This window comes from Triticum aestivum, chromosome 4A, assembly GCF_018294505.1.
Source record: "Triticum aestivum cultivar Chinese Spring chromosome 4A, IWGSC CS RefSeq v2.1, whole genome shotgun sequence".
Classification (NCBI taxonomy): domain Eukaryota; kingdom Viridiplantae; phylum Streptophyta; class Magnoliopsida; order Poales; family Poaceae; genus Triticum; species Triticum aestivum.
The window spans coordinates 467363119-467384715 of NC_057803.1; the positions used below are offsets into that span (position 1 = coordinate 467363119).

The window sequence follows — 21597 nt, forward strand, 5'->3', positions numbered from 1 at the left end:
TGCCTGACTTGCGACATATGCCTTCAATGCGATTATGCCTCTAAGTCGTGCCTCGACACGTGGGAGATACAGTCGCATCGAGGGTGTTACAGTAATCCTGTTCTGGAGGTCATGTTACTTGACCATGACGAGCCTACGAACTATGAGGAAGCGATGATGAGCCCAGATTCCGCGAAATGGCTTGAGGCCATGAAATCTGAGATGAGATCCATGTATGAGAACAAAGTATGGACTTTGATTGACTTGCCCAAAGATCGGCGAGCCATTGAGATTAAATGGATCTTCAAGAGGAAGACGGACGTTGATAGTAGTGTTACTATCTACAAAGCTAGAATTGTCGCAAAAGGTTTTCGACAAGTACAAGGTGTTGACTACGATGAGAGTTTCTCACTCGTATCTATGCTTAAGTCTGTCCGAATCATGTTAGCAATTGCCACATTTTATGAAATCTGGCAAATGGATAAACAAAACTGCAATCCTTAATGAATTTATTAAAGAAGAGTTGTAAATGATGCAACCAGAAGGTTTTGTCAATCCTAAAGGTGCTAACAAAATATGCAAGCTCCAGCGATCCATCTATGGACTGGTGCAAGCATCTCGGAGTTGGAATATACGCTTTGATAAGTTGATCAAAGCATATAGTTTTATACAGACTTGCGGTGAAGCCTGTATTTACAAGAAAGTGAGTGGGAGCACTACATCATTTCTGATAAGTATATGTGAATGACATATTGTTAATCGGAGATAATGTAGAATTATTCTGCAAAGCATAAAGGAGTGTTTGAAAGGAGTTTTTCAAAGAAAGACCTCGGTGAAGCTGCTTACATATTGAGCATCAAGATCTATAGAGATAGATCAAGACGCTTGATAAGTTTTTCAATGAGTACATACCTTGACAAGATTTTGAAATAGTTCAAAATGGAACAGTCAAAGAAAGAGTTCTTGCATGTGTTACAAGGTGTGAAACTGAGTAAGACTCAAAGCCTGACCACGGCAGAAGATAGAAAGAGAATGAAACTCATTCCCTATGCCTTGGCCATAGGTTCTATAAAATATGCCATGCTGTGTACCAGATCTATTGTATACCCTACACTGTTTTTGGCAAGGGAGTACAACAGTGATCTAGGAGTAGATCACTGGACAGCGGTCAAAATTATCCTTAGTGTAATAAGGATATGTTTCTCGATTATGGAGGTGACAAAAAGGTTCATCGTAAAGGGTTACGTCGATGCAAATTTTGACACTGATCCAGATGACTCTAAATCTCAATCTGGATACATATAGAAAGTGGGAGCAATTAGCTAGAGTAGCTCCGTGCAGAGCATTGTTGACATAGAAATTTGCAAAATACTTACGGATCTGAATGTGGCAGACCCGTTGACTAAACTTCTCTCACAAGCAAAACATGATCACACCTTAGTACCCTTTGGGTGTTAATCACATAGTGATGTGAACTAGATTATTGACTCTAGTAAACCCTTTGGGTGTTGGTCACATGTTGATGTGAACTATGGCTGTTAATCACATGGTGATGTGAACTATTGGTATTAAATCACATGGCGATGTGAACTAGATTATTGACTCTAGTGCAAGTGGGAGACTGAAGGAAATATGCCCTAGAGGCAATAATAAAGTTATTATTTATTTCCTTATATCATGATAAATGTTTATTATTCATGCTAGAATTATATTAACCGGAAACATAATACATGTGTGAATACATAGACAAACAGAGTGTCACTAGTATGCCTCTACTTGACTATCTTGTTGATCAAAGATGGTTATGTTTCCTAACCATAGACATGAGTTGTCATTTGATTAACGGGATCACATCATTAGGAGAATGATGTGATTGACTTGACCCATTCCGTTAGCTTAGCACTTGATCGTTTAGTTTGTTGCTATTGCTTTCTTCATGACTTATACATGTTCCTATGACTATGAGATTATGCAACTCCCGTTTACCGGAGGAACACTTTGTGTGCTACCAAATGTCACAACGTAACTGGGTGATTATAAAGGTTCTCTACAGGTGTCTCCAAAGGTACTTGTTGGGTTGGTGTATTTCGAGATTAGGATTTGTCACTCCGATTGTCGGAGAGGTATCTCTGGGCCCACTCGGTAATGCACGTCACTATAAGCCTTGCAAGCATTGCAACTAATGAGTTAGTTGCGGGATGATGTGTTACGGAACGAGTAAAGGGACTTGCCGGTAACGAGATTGAACTAGGTATTGAGATACCGACGATCGAATCTCGGGCAAGTAACATACCGATGACAAAGGGAACAACGTATGTTGTTATGCGGTTTGACCGATAAAGATCTTCGTAGAATATGTAGGAGCCAATATGAGCATCCAGGTTCCGCTATTGGTTATTGACCGCAGACGTGTCTCGGTCATGTCTACATAGTTCTCGAACCCGTAGGGTCCGCACGCTTAAAGTTCGATGACAGTTATATTATGAGTTTATGTGTTTTGATGTACCGAAGGAGTTCGGAGTCCCGGATGAGATCGGGGACATGACGAGGAGTCCCAAAATGGTCGAGACGTAAAGATCGATATATTAGACGACTATATTCGGACTTCGAAAAGGTTCCGAGTGATTCGGGTATTTTCAGGAGTACTGGGGAGTTACGGGAATTCGTATTGGGCCTTAATGGGCCATACGGGAAAGGAGAGAAATGCCTCAAAGGGTGACCACACCCCTCCCCATGGGCTGGTCCGAATTGGACTAGGGAGGGGGGCGCCCCCTTCCTTCCTTCTCCTTTTCCCTTCTCTTTCCTTCTCTCCTACTCCTACTACTTGGAAGGGATCCTAGTTCTACTAGGAAAGGGGGAATCCTACTCCCGATGGGAGTAGGACTCCCCTAGGGTGCGCCATAGAGAGGGACGGCCCTCCCCCTCATCCACTCCTTTATATACGTGGCCAGGGGGCACCCCATAGACAACAAGTTGATCATTTGATCTCTCCTAGCCGTGTGCGGTGCCCCCCTCCACCATATTCCACCTCGGTCATATCGTAGCGGTGCTTAGGTGAAGCCCTGCGTCGGTACCAACATCATCACCGTCACCACGCCGTCGTGCTGACGGAACTCTCCCGTGAAGCTCTCCTGGATCGGAGTTCGCGGGACGTCATCGAGCTGAATGTGTGCTGAACTCGGAGGTGCCGTGCGTTCGGTACTTGGATCGGTCGGATCGTGAAGACGTACGACTACATCAACCGCGTTGTGCTAACGCTTCCGCTTTCGGTCTACGAGGGTACGTGGACAACACTCTTCCCTCTCGTTGCTATGCATCACCATGATCTTGCGTGTACGTAGGAATTTTTTTGAAATTACTACGTTCCCCAATAATTTTCCCCCGGGGGTTCCGGTAATTCGATATGTACCTGATACATTTCAAAACACTTCCGGTGTCCGAATACTATCATCCAATATATCAATCTTTATCTCTCGACCATTTCAAGACTCCTCATCGTGTTCATGATCTCATCTGGGACTCCGAACAACATTCGTCACCAAATCACATAACTCATAATACAAATCGTCATCGAACGTTAAGCGTGCAGACCCTACGGGTTCGAGAACTTATGTAGACATGACCGAGACACCTCTCCGGTCAATAACCAACAGCGGAACCTGGATGCTCATATTGGTTCCTACATATTCTATGAAGATCTTTATCGGTCAAATCGTAATGACAACATACGTCATTCCCTTTGTCATCGGTATGTTACTTGCCCGAGATTCGATCGTTGGTATCTTTATACCTAGTTCAATCTCGTAACCGGCAAGTCTCTTTACTCGTTTTGTAATGCATCATCCCGCAACTAACTCATTAGTCACATTGCTTGCAAGTCTTATTATGATGTGCATTACCGAGAGGGCCCAGAGATACCTCTCCGATACTCGGACTGACAAATCCTAATCTCGATCTATGCCAACCCAACAAACACCTTCGGAGATACCTGTGTTGGGGAACGTAGTAATTTCAAAAAATTCCTACGCACACGCAAGATCATGGTGATGCATAGCAACGAGAGGGGAGAGTGTGATCTACGTACCCTTGTAGACCGACAGCGGAAGCGTTAGCACAACGCGGTTGATGTAGTCGTATGTCTTCACGGCCTGACCGATCAAGCACCAAAACTACGGCACCTCCGAGTTTTAGCACACGTTCAGCTCGATGACTATCCCCGGACTCCGATCCAGCAAAGTGTCGGGGAAGAGTTCCGTCAGCACGACGGCGTGGTGATGATCTTGATGTACTATCGTCGCAGGGCTTCGCCTAAGCACTGCTACAATATTATCGAGGACTATGGTGGAAGGGGGCACCGCACACAGCTAAGAATATGATCACCTGGATCAACTTGTGTGTCTAGGGGTGCCCCTCTGCCCCCGTATATAAAGGATAAAGGGGGGGTGCGGCCGGCCAGGAGGAGGGCGCGCCAGGAGGAGTCCTACTCCCACTGGGAGTAGGATTCCCCCCCCCCTTTCCTAGTTGGAATAGGATTCGTGAAGGGGGAAAGAGGAGAGAGAGAAGGAAGGGGGGCGCCGCCCCCCTCTCCTTGTCCTATTCGGACTAGGGGGAGGGGCGCGTGGCCCAGCCCTGGCCACCTCTCCTCTCTTCCACTAAAGCCCACTAAGGCCCATATACCTCCCGGGGGGTTCCGGTAACCTCCCGGCACTCCGGTAAAATCCCGATTTCACCCGGAACACTTCCGATATCCAAATATAGGCTTCCAATATATCAATCTTTATGTCTCGACCATTTCGAGACTCCTCGTCATGTCCGTGATCACGTCCGGGACTCCGAACAAACTTCAGTACATCAAAAAGCATAAACTCATAATATAACTGTCATCGAAACCTTAAGCGTGCGGACCCTACGGGTTCGAGAACAATGTAGACATGACCGAGACACGTCTCCGGTCAATAACCAATAGCGGAACCTGGATGCTCATATTGGCTTCTACATATTCTACGAAGATCTTTATCGGTCATACCGCATAACAACATACTTTATTCCCTTTGTCATCGGTATGTTACTTGCCCGAGATTCAATCGTCGGTATCTCAATACCTAGTTCAATCTTGTTACCGGCAAGTCTCTTTACTCGTTTCGTAATACATCATCTCGCAACTAACTCATTAGTTGTAATGCTTGCAAGGCTTATGTGATGTGCATTACCGAGAGGGCCCAGAGATACCTCTCCGACAATCGGAGTGACAAATCCTAATCTCGAAATACGCCAACCCAAAATTCACCTTTGGAGACACCTGTAGAGCTCCTTTATAATCACCCAGTTACGTTGTGACGTTTGGTAGCACACAAAGTGTTCCTCCGGTAAACGGGAGTTGCATAATCTCATAGTCATAGGAACATGTATAAGTCATGAAGAAAGCAATAGCAACATACTAAACGATCGGGTGCTAAGCTAATGGAGTGGGTCATGTCAATCACATCATTCTCCTAATGATGTGATCCCATTAATCAAATGACAACACATGTCTATGGTTAGGAAACATAACCATCTTTGATTAACGAGCTAGTCAAGTAGAGGCATACTAGTGACGTTTGGTTTGTCTATATATTCACACAAGTATTATGTTTCCGGATAATACAATTCTAGCATGAATAATAAACATTTATCATGATATAAGGAAATAAAATAATAACATTTATTATTGCCTCTAGGGCATATTTCCTTCAACCTGTAGAGTATCTTTATAATCATCCAGTTACGTTGTGACGTTTGATAGCACACAAGGTATTCCTTTGGTATTCGGGAGTTGCATAATCTCATAGTCAAAGGAATATGTATATGAAGAAAGAAATAGCAATAAAACTTAACGATCATTATGCTAAGCTAACGGATGGGTCTTGTCCATCACATCATTCTCCTAATGATGTGATACCGTTCATTAAATGACAACACATGTATAAAGTTAGGAAACTTAACCATCTTTGTTTAACCAGCTAGTCTAGTAGATGCATACTAGGGACACTGTGTTTTATCTATGTATCCACACATGTATCAAGTTTCCGATTAATACAATTCTAGCATGAATGATAAACATTTATCATGATACAATGAAATATGAATAGCAACTTTATTATTGCCTCTAGGGCATATTTCCTTCAGTCTCCCACTTGCACTAGAGTCAATAATCTAGATTACATTGTAATGATTCTAACACCAATGGAGTCTTGGTGTTGATTATGTTTTGCTCGTGGAAGAGGCTTAGTCAACGAGTCTGCCACATTTAGATCCGTATGTATTTTACAAATCTCTATGTCTCCCTCGTTGACTTGATCACAGATGGAGTTGAAGCGTCTCTTGATGTGTATAGTTCTTTTGTGAAATCTGGATTCCTTCGCCAAGGCAATTGCTCTAGTATTGTCATAAAAGATTTTCATTGGACCCGATGCACTAGGTATTACACCTAGATCGGATATGAACTCCTTCATCCAGACTTCTTCATATGCTGCTTACGAAGTAGCTATGTACTTCGCTTCACACGTAGATCCCACCACGACGCTTTGCTTGGAACTGCACCAACTGACAGCTCCACCATTCAATATAAATACATATCTGGTTTGTGACTTAGAGTCATCTGGATCAGTGTCAAAGCTAGCATTGTCGTAACCATTTACGACGAGCTCTTTGTCACCTCCATAAACGAGAAACATATCCTTAGTCCTTTTCAGGTATTTCAGGATGTTCTTGACCGCTGTCCAGTGATCCACTCCTGCATTACTTTGGTACAACCATGCTAGACTTATAGCAAGGCACACATCAGGTCTGGTACACAACACTGCATACATGATAGAACCTATGGCTGAGGCACAGGGAATGACTTTCATTTTCTCTCTATCTTCTACAGTGGTCGGGCATTGAGTCTGACTCAACTTCACACCTTATAACACATGCAAGAACCCTTTCTTTGATTGGTCCATTTTGAACTTCTTCAAAACTTTATCAAGGTATGTGCTTTGTCAAAGTCCAATTAAGCATCTTGATCTATCTCTATAGATCTTGATGCCCAATATATAAGCTGCTTCACCGAGGTATTTCGTTGAAAAACTCTTATTCAAGAATCCTTTTATGGTATCCAGAAATTCTATATCATTTCCAATCAACAATATGTCATCCACATATAATATTAGAAATGCTACAGAGCTCCCACTCACTTTCTTGTAAATACAGCCTTCTCCAAAAGTATGTATAAAACCATATGCTTTTATCACCTCATCAAAGTGTATATTCCAACTCCGAGATGCTTGCACCAGTCCATAAATAGACCGCTGGAGCTTGCACACTTCGTTAGCACCTTTAGGATCGACAAAACCTTCTGGTTGCATCATATACAACTCTTCTTTAAGAAATCCATTAAGGAATGCGGTTTTGACGTCCATTTGCCAGATTTCATAATCATAAAATGCAGCAATTGCTAACATGATTCGGACAGACTTAAGCATTGCTACGGGTGAGAAGGTCTCATCGTAGTCAACTCCTTGAACTTGTCGAAAATCTTTCGCAACAAGACGAGCTTTGTAGACAGTAACATTACCATCAACGTCAGTCTTCTTCTTGAAGATCCATTTATTCTCTATGGTTTGCCAATCACCGGGCAAGTCAACCAAAGTCCACACTTTATTCTCACACATGGATCCCATCTCAGATGTCATGGCCTCAAGCCATTTTGCAGAATCTGGGCTCATCATTGTTGGTGTCAAAACCGGATGACCTCGGGTAGGTGGTCCCGAACTATGCGTCTGACGATCGAAGGTAACAGGAGACAGGGAGCACGATGTTTACCCAGGTTCGGGCCCTCTTAATGGAGGTAATACCCTACTTCCTTCTTGGTTGACTTTGATGAGTATAGGGGTTACAAGAGTCGATCTACCTCGAGATCGTAGTGGCTAAACCCTAGTTGTCTAGCCTATGTGAATTCTGATAGCCTCTACGGACCAAACCCTCCGGTTTATATAGACACTGGAGGAGCCTAGGGTTGTACAGAGTCAGTTTACAAAGAAAGGAAACTACACATCCGGATGTCAAGCTTGCCATCCACGCAAAGGAGAGTCCCATCCGGACACGGGGGAAGGCCTCATGCCTTGTATCTTCACTGCCCACCAGCCCGGCCCATAGCCCGGACACTTGAGGACCCCTTAATCTAGGACTCCCTCAGTAGCCCCTGAACCAGTCTTCAATGGCGATGTATTCGGCATGCCTATTTGTCTTCGGCATTGCAAGGCGGATTCCTCCTCCGAATAGCTTTAAAGCAGTCTTCTGAGTAAGGGAACTGTATCCGGCTCTGTATAACAGTTACAACCCTCAACCACAAGGGTACAATACTTAATCAAAATAAGGTATGTCTACTGACAGCTTTTTCAGCGAAACGTTACGTGTGGCCTTTTTATTATTTTGAACCGTTTTTGACCTCCCACTTCGCGTTTCGAGGCGCGGCCTCTATTGACACGTCTTGTCAAAGCAGAGATTGTGCCCCGTTATTGCGGGATTCTCATCAATACGGATTTAGGTTATCCAATCATGCCATTCGGACGCCCCCTTGTAAATAGGTGAGTTTTAAGGCTTGTGGGGGTGCTTGATATTCACTGCCTATATAAGCGGATAAAGATCCATCTTTTTACCCCATGCCTTCTTCCTTCCTAAGCCTTCCCATCCTCGAGCTCCAGCGCCCAAGCTTGTAGACATGACCAAGACACATCTCCGGTCAATAGCAAATAGCGAAACCTGGATGCTCATATTGGCTCCTATATATTCTACGAAGATCTTTATCGGTCAAACCGCATAACAACATACGTTGTTCCCTTTGTCATCGGTATGTTACTTGCCCGAGATTCGATCATCGGTATCTCAATACCTAGTTCAATCTCGTTACCGGCAAGTCTCTTTACTCATTCCATAATGCAACATCCCGCAACTAACTCATTAGTCACATTGCTTGCAAGGCTTATAGTGATTTGCATTACCGAGAAGGCCCAGATATACCTCTCCGACAATTGGAGTGACAAATCCTAATCTCGACCTATGCCAACTCAACAAACACCATCGGAGACACCTGTAGAGCATCTTTATAATCACCCAGTTATGTTGTGACGTTTGATAGCACACAACGTGTTCCTCCGGTATTCGGGAGTTGCGTAATCTCATAGTCAGAGGAACATGTATAAGTCATGATGAAAGCAATAGCAATAAAACTAAACGATCATTTATGCTAAGCTAACGGATGGGTCTTGTCCATCACATCATTCTCTAATGATGAATGATGTGATCGCATTCATCAAATGACAACACATGTCTATGGTCATGAAACTTAACCATCTTTGATTAACGAGCTAGTCAAGTAGAGGCATACTAGGGATACTCTGTTTTGTCTATGTATTTAGACATGTACTAAGTTTTCGGTTAATACAATTCTAGCATGAATAATAAACATTTACCATGATATAAGGAAATATAAATAACAACTTTATTATTGCCTCTAGGGCATATTTCCTTCATCTTCTTCCTGCGCGGCCTCCTCATCGCCGATCCTTCTTCTTGCTGCGTGGCCTCGTCGATATGGTCAGGTAATCCACACCCCACCCACACCATCCTCCTCCTTTCCCGTCCCACATGCACCGATCGACGGCGCGACACCTTCCACTGAAATCACTGCCCCCTCCTCCAATTAAGCGCCACCCACAACCATTTTGCATGCAGTGTAACATGGAGCTCAGTAGCATGCGGTCGCACGCGCGCACGAGGTCGCTATGGCTGCCATGCATGTCGACCGCCAGATCTTGGAGGACCACCTCGTTTTCGAGGCCATCGTCGACACCGCCATGCGGTTGTCTACTTTAAAATATAGTTCGTGCTATTTTCTCGAGGCCACCGCCAGTGCCTTCCAGTGATTTGTCCTCTGTAATGTTAATATGCAATCTGATGTTCAGTTAACAGTTTGGTCCTCTGAAATGTAATGTTCCATTATGGTCCAATAATTGCTACATTTCGTAGTACTGTTCTAAAGCATTCTTTGTTTTGTTAACTGTCTTATCTTCTAGTACATGTTTCCATTCTGCAATGTCGTGCTCAGTTTACTATTTTGGTTCATTTGGTATGCTATCCATTTAACTGTTTGGTTTAGTTCTGCAATTTGATTTTCATTTGCTGTGGATACAATTTTGTATTTTTATGCATGTGACACCGATCGAATTTGGTTGTACACAATACATATTCTACTGATAGTATGGCAACTCCCAATTAACCTGATCAAGATCTTCTTTATGTGTGTTGCAGGGAAACAATGGGAGACACTGTGGTTTACTATCGAGGTTTGTTCAAGTAGGGTCCTTTGGCTAATAGCACATTATTGTGCAGTTGCAGGAATCATTCTAATATTTAGGTTTCTTATAATTTGGTCTTGCATATGTAGGTCCTGCTGTCAGAGGCTTAGACCCACTGTTCGACCCATTTTGCATATGGGGAAATGAGATGTCCATGAATATCAGTCAAGTCAAGAAACTCAGAAAGATTGTTATGATGAAGAAACTTGCGACGAATAACAACAAGATCTTTGTTTACACAATGAAGAAGACATCAGTCAACTATAGGATGGTACCAACTCTTTTACCTTGTTTTTACCCCTTGCGCCATTTTAAAATTTACAACAGCGATTTATGCATAGCTTTGTTTTCAGTACTTTTCAAAGCAGTTCACCGATGATTACCTCTCAAACCACCTGCATGGTCAAGAGGCGAGGAAAGTATTCATTCAACACCCATGCTACAATATTGAAGGCTTGCTGAAGAGGACGAAGGTTGGGCGGACAATTATCCATAGCCACTGGCCTAAAGTTGTAAGGACATTCAACATCACTGAAGGCTCAATATTTGCCTTCCGCTTCTGCAGTTTCCCATATGAGATTCATCTGTCTATTTACCGTGTATGATGCTACTTTCTAAAGGTTTTTGATGCTGCATGTGAAACTTGGTGATGTTGTGTAATGATGTAACTGAGTGCCGAAGCTATCTGATGTAATTCGATTATGAAATCCTGGTTGCTTTTATAATATCTAGCGTGTTTTATAAGAAATATTAGTTTGATTAGTACATGGATTATCAATAATAGGCTAATTACCCTGCTTATTAGGGTTTTTCTATTGAAGACGTTTACTCAGACAGCACAGTGGGCGATGAACTCAAATAACCCGCATGGTTTCTAGAAAGTAGGCGTGTTCGATCAACTAACAATCACACACGGCTTCCGGCAGTGAACTATTTGTGTTAGGCCACCTTACACAAACGTTTCCACACAAAGAACTGTGTGTGATATACATACATACGGAAATGTTTTTTTAGGATTCACCGTGTGGGATGTACATACCTACGGAAATGATTTTCTGGGATTCACAATGTGGGGTGTACATACTTGCAGAAATGATTTTCCGGGATTCACCGTGTGGGATGTACATACATACGGAAATGATTTTCTCGAATTACCGTGTGGGATGTACATACCTACGAAAATGATTGGATTTCGATGCCTCGCCCGATCACACACGGCCTGAGCCTGTGTCCCAGGAGGGCATATCCCCGATGATTTCTGGGTCGTGTGGGGAGGACCCCCTATCGCCCACACTCACTTGGCGACGGTTCCAAATGCCGTCGCGAAAAGGGGTTAAAAACCGTTTATATAGCACGTCGCTGTACCAGTGAACGCCTCGCGGGAGCATATATCATGGTAGCATGGAGGGTGTATGATCTCAAAAGTTTCCTATACAACCCACTTTTAACTATTTGGCACGGTGTATAGGCTCACGTTGACTATGCCCATCTCATGAAAAAAGGCCTTTCAGTCATGCTGAGTTGAGCACGACCAGATAGGGTGCATGGAGGCAGCCATGCTCGTCCTAACTATAAAAGAATGTTCAAAATTTCTAAATCTATTTAAATTCTCAAAAATGTTCAGAATTTTATTTTTTTACATTTACAAAATATGTTTAAATTCTCAAAACATGTTAAAAAATTGTTTAAATTTGCAAAAAATGTTTAGAATTTCATATTTTGTTTAAATTTATTTAAAAAAATCAATTTTTAAAATTTTGTTTAAATTCTCAAAAGATATAATTCGTTTTTTATTTTTTCTTAAAAAAATGTTCATAAATTTAAAATTTGTTTAATTTTTTGAAAAATGTTCAAATTTCCAAATTTTGTTGAAAATTTTGGGAAATGTTCAGAATTTCATATTTTGTTTAAATTCTCGAAAAATCGGATTTCCAATTTTTTTTAAGAAAACAAAATTCCAAAATGTGTTTTGATGTTTAGTCACATTTTTTTAGAAAAATCACCATTCAAAAAAAATATTCGGAATTCAAAATTGTTCAACATGTAAACACATGCAGACTACCAAATAAAGTTTCAGCTCAGCATGTCTTAGCACATACACCGCTACCAAACAACAACAAATGCATGTACTCAACATGTCTAGAGCTAGCATGTCTCAAAGGAAAACAACAATGTTATGGTGGGAACTACTACCAAACACACCTAAGCGCTCGTATCATATGATATTTTTCGAGTGAGGCGTTTTGGAGGTCGAGCTCCATGCAACCCTTTATTTTTGAAAAAATTTAAATTCAAACTTTTCAATTTAATTTTTTTAGAAAAAACATGCAAGTATACAAAGCTGAAATGTATATGCGTGTAAAAATTCAGGATGAAATACTTTGAAATGTGACCTGTGCAAAAAAGACAAATTCAGGATGAAAAGCCTTAGATTTGTTTTTTTTTTTGCACAACCCTCATTTTAACATTTTTTGTCCTGAAAATTTACACACGTCTAAATTGTGCCTTCGCGTATATGTGTACTTTTTTCATAATTTTTTGAAATCTGGAAATATGAATTTTGATGAAATTTGAAAAATGCTTTTGGAGGCCTCCATGGAGCTCGGCCTCCAAAAGGCATTTTCGGATATTTTCCCCACTATATATTGCTCCCTCTTCTCCGTCCTCGAACCCTAGCCCAGCTGCCCACCCATTCCCCTCACCGCCGCCGCCACTCCGCCTCTGCCGCCGCCGAGATGGGTCGCGTGATCCGCGCTCAGCGTAAGGGTGCGGGCTCCGTCTTCAAGTCCCACACCCACCACCGCAAGGGCCCCGCCCGGTTCAGGTCGCTCGACTTCGGCGAGCGCAACGGGTACCTCAAGGGCGTCGTCACCGATGTCATCCACGACCCGGGGCGTGGTGCGCCGCTGGCCAAGGTGACCTTCCGCCACCCGTTCAGGTACAAGCACCAGAAGGAGCTCTTCGTCGCCGCCGAGGGTATGTACACCGGCCAGTTCGTCTACTGCGGACGCCGCGCCACGCTCTCCGTCGGCAACGTCCTCCCGCTCCGCTCCGTGCCTGAGGGAGGCGTCATCTGCAACGTCGAGCACCACGTCGGCGACCGTGGTGTCTTCGCCAGGGCCTCGGGTGACTACGCCATCGTCATCAGCCACAACCCCGACAACGGCACCTCAAGGTACTGTTCCTTGTCCTCTCACCCCTCTTTATAAATTATATGCCTATGGTTAGTTCTCCTGATAGTAGCTGTTATTGGATTTGCTTCATGTGATTCGCGGTGGGAAATGATGAAATGCTCATAGTTCGATCTGAATATATGTTCGTCCACTGCTTCTGATATGCGTGATTTAGATGCTCTTTAATTGATTAAAGATTGGAAACCTTTAATGTGCGTGCTTTACATGTTTGTTAATTTCTCAAAGACCAATTCTTAGATACGCATTCTGTGGTTGAGCCTTGAGATGTTTTCTGTTCATTGTATAATCTGCAACAGTTATGATATGCTTGCTCTTCTGTTATCCTGGAACTGGACATGATATGCTTGCTCTTCTGTTATCCTAGAACTGCACATGCATCTTAGAAGACTTTAAACCTTAAACCAGAGACATGCGATCCCTAACTATTTTATCCTGCTTCTGTCTTCAGATTGACCTACCCTGCCTTCAAACAATTATGATTGTTAGCGTTTGCATATACAAGGGCCATTTCTTATTATCAGTTCTTGTCAGTACAATATCCTACATGTTAATGGAATAGATATGATTGGTGTATCTTTGTTTATGTTGCCGGATGGCCTGATTCTTTTGATGAATGCTTCAGCTGCACAAATATTAAGACGCATTACTCATGTTGTGTTTATGCAGGATCAAGCTCCCCTCTGGCGCTAAGAAGATCGTCCCAAGCAGCTGTCGTGCCATGATTGGTCAGGTTGCTGGTGGTGGCAGGACTGAGAAGCCAATGCTGAAGGCTGGTAATGCCTACCACAAGTACCGTGTGAAGAGGAACTCCTGGCCTAAGGTGCGTGGTGTGGCCATGAACCCTGTTGAGCATCCCCACGGAGGAGGTAACCACCAGCATATTGGTCACGCCTCCACTGTCCGCCGTGATGCACCACCTGGCCAGAAGGTTGGTCTCATCGCTGCCAGGAGGACTGGTCGTCTCAGAGGCCAGGCTGCCGCCTCTGCTGCCAAGGCTGACAAGGCCACTTAGAGTTATCATTGCTGTTTATCTATGTTTGCTAGCTCTAGATTACCCGTCAGTGACATGTATTGCAGTAAGGATGTCGTTTTTGATCAGTACTTTGGTAACCTGGTGATATTTGTTATCAGTTTTCGCTGTCGTGGTCTGGATTCTTCAGTCCACATAAAGAAGATTATTATGCTTGGATATTTGTCTGTCGATTTTCATGAGTTAGCCTCTGGTGCTTATTTTGGTTTACTGTTTCTGTTTTAGTTTAGCTCTATTGCTGTATCTCTGAAAGGATTTTTGTTTGGTTGAATCAAACATAAAGCAGGGGTGTTATGCTTGCTTCTAGTTCTTTGGACTGTTGCTTTGCTGAGCGTCTTTGGATTGTTGCCTTGCTGAGCGTTAGGAATGAGATGTTTTTAGTTTGAAGTATGGCCGTAGCTTATAATCGGTACGGTAGTTGGTATAGCTTATAATCGGTACGGTAGATGGTATACGTTCCAGTGAAGGATAGTGACAAGACCAAGATCAACTCTCACATGATAATACTTGAAATAGCCCTATATATAATAGTTAAGCGGAAGAAAAGTAAAAAGATACAGGGTACATACCAGGGATCGACCAATTTCTAGCAAGTACTCTAGGGTTCTAAAGAGCTAGCCTAGCTATTGCAAGAAGGGAAAGATGCCGAGTAGATACTTTATGGGCGTGTTTGGTTCAGCAACTTTTGCCTGCATAGGGCTTCCGCTGATTTGGTTGTCTGCATACCCTCGAGCCTGTATTATTTGGTTGTTTGCATACCCTCAAGCCTGTATGGGGCGTAACAAAAAGTGACCTTTTTGGTTGGTCGCTTGTTTAGACGGAAACACAAGGCATGGTGTTTGGTTTCATGTTGTTTAGACGAAAACACAAGGCATGATATTTGGTTTCATGCAACACCTGTTGTCTGGTAACCTCTTTGGCGATGTGGTGAGGTTACTGGCACACATAGGTGTATAAAACAACCCAAAGACACACAAAAGATAGCAAACAGTAAGCAGTTTAATATACTACCACACTTGAACATAGTTCTAAACCATAACAAGCAGTTTTAACATAGTACGACACTTAAATATATCGGTTTTCAAGCAAAGCAGTACGAATGAACGATATAATCGATACTAAACCAGCTGAAGCAACGGAGAGCTGTCCTAGATGTTCACAATGAAGGTTCGTGCCTCCCGCACTTGGTCACCACTAAAATGTCGTTGTTGTTGAAGACGATGACCTCGAGCGTGTCGGGAGTCAGCAACTTGAAGGTCATCATGTACCCGACCTTGATCTGATGGACGGCGGCGAAGATGGCCCAACCCTGATAAAGAGTGATCCTGCCGTTCATCAGCCTCATAGTGACCTTCCATGAGCAGCCGGTGTTCGTCTTGAGTTTGAACTCTGTCAGCAGGGCCGGGAAGTGCTTGGTGAAGTCTAGGGGCATTGGAATGCACTCGAGCTTCGGGGCAAGGATGACCTTGCAGAAGTGGGTTGGCCCACCCTCATCATGGTAGTGCCCGTAGTTCCGGCGCTTGCCGCCGGGGGAGGGGGGGCTCCTTCGCCACCACATCGTCATCCGTGCCTGGCACCTCCTTAGGGGTGGTTGGCACAACCTCCAAGGGTGACACCACCTCCTTGCATGCCCTTCTCCATAGGTGGCACCACCTCCTTGCCCTTGTCATTGTTCTTCGACTCGATCTGCATTATGAACAACACAAAGTTCATGGCGTTATGAAGAGCACAAAGTTCAAAGGTTGATCGGCATTAAAAGCTACCGTCCAAAGCCCCTATATTTACCCACCCTGACCATCACTACTTACCCACAACCACACTCAGTTAACACTCTCTCTTCTCAGTCTATCACTCTTCCTCCTATCCATTGCCATGAACTCCAACTCCAACTCCAACCCAACCCCTTCCCTTGGAGCATTGGACGGAGGGCTTTCTTCCTCAGGTGCTCGCTCGATGACCGCACCAAGTTCGAGAACACCATGTAAGAGTGCTCGAACTTCAGCAGCATCGAAGACATGCACAAGAAGGCATGTATTGAGGTGAAGAAGGTGACAATGGATGAGTTGAAGACCCTAATTCCTGACCTAGTGAAGGGCGCTATGTCAGTTGACATCCTTCGCTGGGCCGTGAATCAAGCCGACTCCGACGGCGCTAGACAGAGGGCAAGGTGGCCAAGTACAGGAGTACAGGGCTCCTCATGACCAGCGTGCCGCAGTGTACTGGAATAGTACTTTGGTGGTGTTGGAGGTCATTGGTTTGGAGCCGGAGGAGGAGGAGGAAGAAGCGGTGGAGATGTTTGTCAGTGCACCGGAGCCATGCCACATTACTTTTCCAATCGATCCTGACTCCGGCGAGGGCGATGAGACGGTGGTCCAGCCGGAGGACAAGAATAAGGCCAAGGACACCCACCGCTCCAACCGCCTCAAGGGCCGCTAAGATTAGAATCTACTATGTAAGATTTAACCCCAATCCCCATTCCCCTTGTACTCAATCCGGATCGGAACCCTAAAATCCATGGCTACTAGGAACTCATGATGATGTTATGATCAGTACTATGGCTATTTACCCCATTCCCCATTCCCTTAGAATGCGGATCGAATCTAAACGTGGATCAGATGCGAAATAGTAAGTGAGGATGGTGGAAAAAGTGCTTACCGCCATTGCCGAAGTGTTGCGGGTGATGTTGCGGATTGGATGCCAACGATGAAGGCCGGTGGTCGCCTTGCTGTTCTCCGGTCTGCTGAACGCCGCCGCCGATGAGACTAGGAGAGTGGGGAGAGGGAAGAGAGAGCGATGAGGGAAGGTGAGGGTAATTATTGCCGGCGCTTCCGGAAGCAACACGGCTTCTCGAGCGAGGCTCCTCGCGTGCAGCAGCCGCCGCCGCCCACGTGCATAGCACGGGCCTGGCTCTGAAAAAATGCCGATTTGAGCATTCCCAGCGGGCCTGGCTCTGGGAAAAAAATACCGATTTGAGCGTTCCCAGCGGGCCTGGCTGGGAGGTGCTTTGAGGTCCATGCGATGCAGGCCAACAGTGAACCCAAGGAACCAAACAACCTATTTTCTTCCCACGTGGGTCTGATTGGCCTCTATGCGGGCTACCAAACACGTCATATGTGTTTCTATTTCGAAAAGGAGGAAGACCCCCGACCTCTGCATCTGGGCGATGCGTGCAACGACTTTATTAATTATTCACAAAGCTTACAAAGTAATACATTAGTAAGTCTCAAGCCACCATCTTGGCAACATCTATCGCTACTCATATCCACTTAATGAAGGGGTGCCGATAGTTCGAGCCGAATACCAAACAGACCTCGCACCAAAGCCTAACATCTAAAACCGGAGGCCCCAACCAATCCACATTGCCGGGTCTAGGGCACACACTAGTCCGATGCACCCTCAGAGGCTGCGGCCGTCGTCTTCCACCGATCCATCTTCAGAGCAGGTACCGACGCATCAATCTTGCGAGGCCTACCGTCTACGTCACGACAACGCCAGACAACGCCATCCTCCTGTGCTAGTCTGTCAAAACACGCATCGGACGTCGAGACCCCATTGCTCCACGTCGTCGAGATCCGCCATCGTCGATGCGGAGGAGGTAACACCACTCCACCTCTGAGCCCTTCCAATCAGCACCTGCTCCAAAACGATACCCCCGGGAGGGAAAACGACATGAAAGATACCGTCATTGTCCGATTAGGGAAGCCCCAGATCTAGGGTTTCCCCCTGTCGGGGCGTAGTTCCGCAACCTACAACAATGATGCCTCAAGAAGGGAACGACGTCATAGACGCCGCCATCGTCCGCCATGACCGTAGTCGGCTCCGCGATGAAATCATCGGAAGTCGCGTCACCCCGCTCTCGCAGCTGACATGAACCAAACGGAGCGTCGCCATGAAGACGAAAGCCGCTGTCAGCACGCCGGCAGTGGGCCTCCATCCGCCCCTCACTGGTCCCTCCACGCGTCGTCGGCCGGCTAAGGCCACACCGCGACGGATCTGGACGGGACGCCAAATCAGCGGCCATCGCTGCCACCCAACACCCGATCGGGCAAGCCAAGGACTCAACCCACTGTCCATGGGCGAACCGGCCATCGCCGCACGCTAGGGTCACCACCCTAACCGCACCGACTAAAGACGCGGGCGCCATCGGGAGATCGATCCGGGCAACAAGGCCCGAATCCCTCATGCTCGACCCCGGTCAGCCACGCAGAACCTCCTCGCCGCGCTGACGAGGGGTCCACCACCGGATCCACCGCGCCGTCCAGGCCGACGGGTTCCTAATATTCCCAACGTGAGTCTGTTAAGGGCAGTCACACGCCCTGACGCCCTATGTGTGTTTCAGCCCCATCTCGTTTTTGCAGGTAAAGATTGCTCATGAGAGGCCGGAGAGATATGGTACATGGACGAGGACACAAGATTGCAACGTTCAGCTGGAAAATAGCCCGTCATGATAGCTGCAACAATTCAGCACTTCTACCAGCATCTTAGGAACAAATTGGCACAAACTACTTCAGCACACGCGTATGATTTGTTTGGTCATTTTTTCTGTAATAACAAGCATGGTGTTGCACTGCTGTGATGTGCGTGAGTTCAAAATATGTCTCTGCTCCGTGAACAAACGAATTCCGCACGATGGGATTCCACACAAATTCAAAAGAAATTCCCTACTGGGCATCATAGTCTGCAATCTTTCCATCTGTTGCGTTAACAATTGCAGTTTTGGAACAAAGCGATGTAAACTGCTGAAGAAAAGTTTGCAGAATTTTATTACTACTCCCTCCGTTCGGAATTACTTGTCGTAGAAATGGATGTATCTAGATGTATGTTAGTTCTAGATACATCCATATCCGAGACAAGTAATTCGGAACAGAGTGAGTAGTATAGAGTTGATTCAACCAACACGACGGTGTTATGGCAAAAACCTACTTGATCTGGCTGGTTTCAATTCTCCGGGTAACCCAGTTCATGGCCCGCGGGCTAAGCTAAGCTGTGCGAGCCGACAAGCGATGTCCCCTCCGGCGGCGGTGGCGCCCCCATCCGCCGCGGCCACTCGCAACCCCTCGAGCCTGTCAGCGATGTCGTCCAGGGCTGCAAGCGCCGTCGTCACCGGGGAGATGGCGCCGCAGACCGCTGCGCAGGCGGCCTCGTCGCGGAAGCAGAGAGCGAACTCATCGCCGGAGCCTTGCCCCGCCCAGGAGAGCGTGGACCCGTCCAGCCTCTCGAAGGCGTCGCCAGGGAGGATCGGGTATGCGAAGAGGATCCGCTGGTGGGGCTGGTCGTCGGGACCGGTGTACATGACGAGGGAGTGGCCCTGCGGGCGGAGGACCCGGACGGCGGCGTAGGCGGCGCCGAGGCTGCACCATTGGCCGTCGCCGCCGCCGCGGTGGAAGAACTCGACGGGGCAGGAAGAGTCAGTGGCCATTGGACCGGCCGAGCGATGGGAGAGGAGAAAGCCCTATGCTATGCCTCCACTAGGAGATCTCCCCGACGATGAATCAAATTGGCGTGAAAGTTGCAACTGATTTTTTTCTTCTTCAACCAAAGGCATTTTTTTTGTTGACTCGTAATGTTTTTTTTTTTTGAAAGGAAGCGCTTGCCTGGCCTTAATGATAAGGCACTACAAAGTCGTAAAAGAGTCTAACAAAATGGAAACAGAACAAAATAAAAAAGTACAGATACAAGCCGAAACGACTGATAACAGCAATGCAGCGCGGTCGACGACTTCTAGAAGATATCGGGAAGGATGGTACCCCACGGAAGCAAATTCCTACATGACGCGGTGAAGTTCAGTGTACTTTGCCCGCATCTTTAGCACGAGCTGCTCCACGCTTCCTTTGTCTTTTGACTTTGCCAGAAGCTTCAAAAGCTGCAAGAAAGAAACCATTTTGTATAAAAGATCAGCTGGATGGTGAAAGAAAATCCCCTCTATACGCGCTTTATTGCGCGTAGTCCACAAGTCCCACGCCAATGTCCCCAAAACCAGCCATGCCACACGGTGTTCCCCACGCGATGCGCCCTGAACCATCCTATATAGGTCCGCGAATCTGGGTTCCACGCACCTCCAGTTATTTCACGGAGGGCGCTCCATATGAAGCGAGCAACTACACACTTGAACAATAAATGGTGGCGATCCTATGCCGCACCGCACCACATGCGATTCCTGTCCCCTGGACTGTGCCTCTTCTGAACTTGGTCTCCGCTAGTGATGCAGTTACGACTTACGAGCAACTTGCCACAGAAATATTTTAATTTCGGCCAGCAACCTTGCCTTCCAAATCCCACTCAAATCACACGTGGTATGTGTTTTGAAAAATTCTTTGTAAAGCGATCCCGTCGAGAAGCGACCCGAGGCTTCCAGCTTCCACGAGACCTCCCACTCCGAGCTCTCGATAGGCCCGAGCGAACGTCGGAATCTAGGTTGCCAACTCGAGTTAGCCCAAACATCCACCACCTTGGCGTTTGGTTTATCGAAAATGGCAAAAAGGGCCGGGAACCTTTCACATAACGCTTGCTCACCGCACCAGACATCTAACCAAAATGATGCCGCCTTGCCATCGTGAATCAAAAACTTTGTTCCCAGACGCAGAAGGTGACTCACCTTCTTCACGTCTTTGGTGAATTGCGATGATTGCACATGTTGGGGAACGCAGTAATTTCAAAAAAATTCCTATGCACACGCAAGATCTATCATGGTGATGCATAGCAACAAGAGGGGAAGAGTGTTGTCCACGTACCCTCACAGACCGTAAGCGGCAGCGTTATGACAACACGGTTGATGTAGTCATACGTCTTCACGATCCGACCGATCCTAGTACCGAAAGTATGGCACCTCCGCGATCTGCACACGTTCGGTTCGGTGACGTCCCACGAACTCTCGATCCAGCTGAGTGTCGAGGAAGAGCTTCGTCAGCACGACGGCGTGATGATGGTGATGATGAAGCTACCGGCGCAGGGCTTCGCCTAAGCACTACGACGATATGACCGAGGTGGATTATTGTGGAGGGGGGCACCACACATGGCT

At 45.8% G+C, this 21597-nt stretch overlaps 2 protein-coding genes across 2 annotated transcripts; one reads left to right on the plus strand and one right to left on the minus strand.

The window, feature by feature from the left end:
- Window positions 1-13014: 13014 nt before the first annotated feature.
- On the plus strand, window positions 13015-14740 carry LOC123086412 (60S ribosomal protein L8). The gene is made up of 2 exons (XM_044508176.1): window positions 13015-13530; window positions 14216-14740. Exons 1-2 carry the CDS (start codon window positions 13091-13093, stop codon window positions 14559-14561), a joined length of 786 nt encoding a protein of 261 aa, XP_044364111.1. The 5' UTR covers window positions 13015-13090; the 3' UTR covers window positions 14562-14740.
- A 4513-nt stretch (window positions 14741-19253) lies between these two features.
- On the minus strand, window positions 19254-20100 carry LOC123082088 (uncharacterized). The gene has a single exon (XM_044504505.1). It carries the CDS (start codon window positions 19996-19998, stop codon window positions 19540-19542), a length of 459 nt encoding a protein of 152 aa, XP_044360440.1. The 5' UTR covers window positions 19999-20100; the 3' UTR covers window positions 19254-19539.
- Between the last annotated feature and the right edge of the window lie 1497 nt (window positions 20101-21597).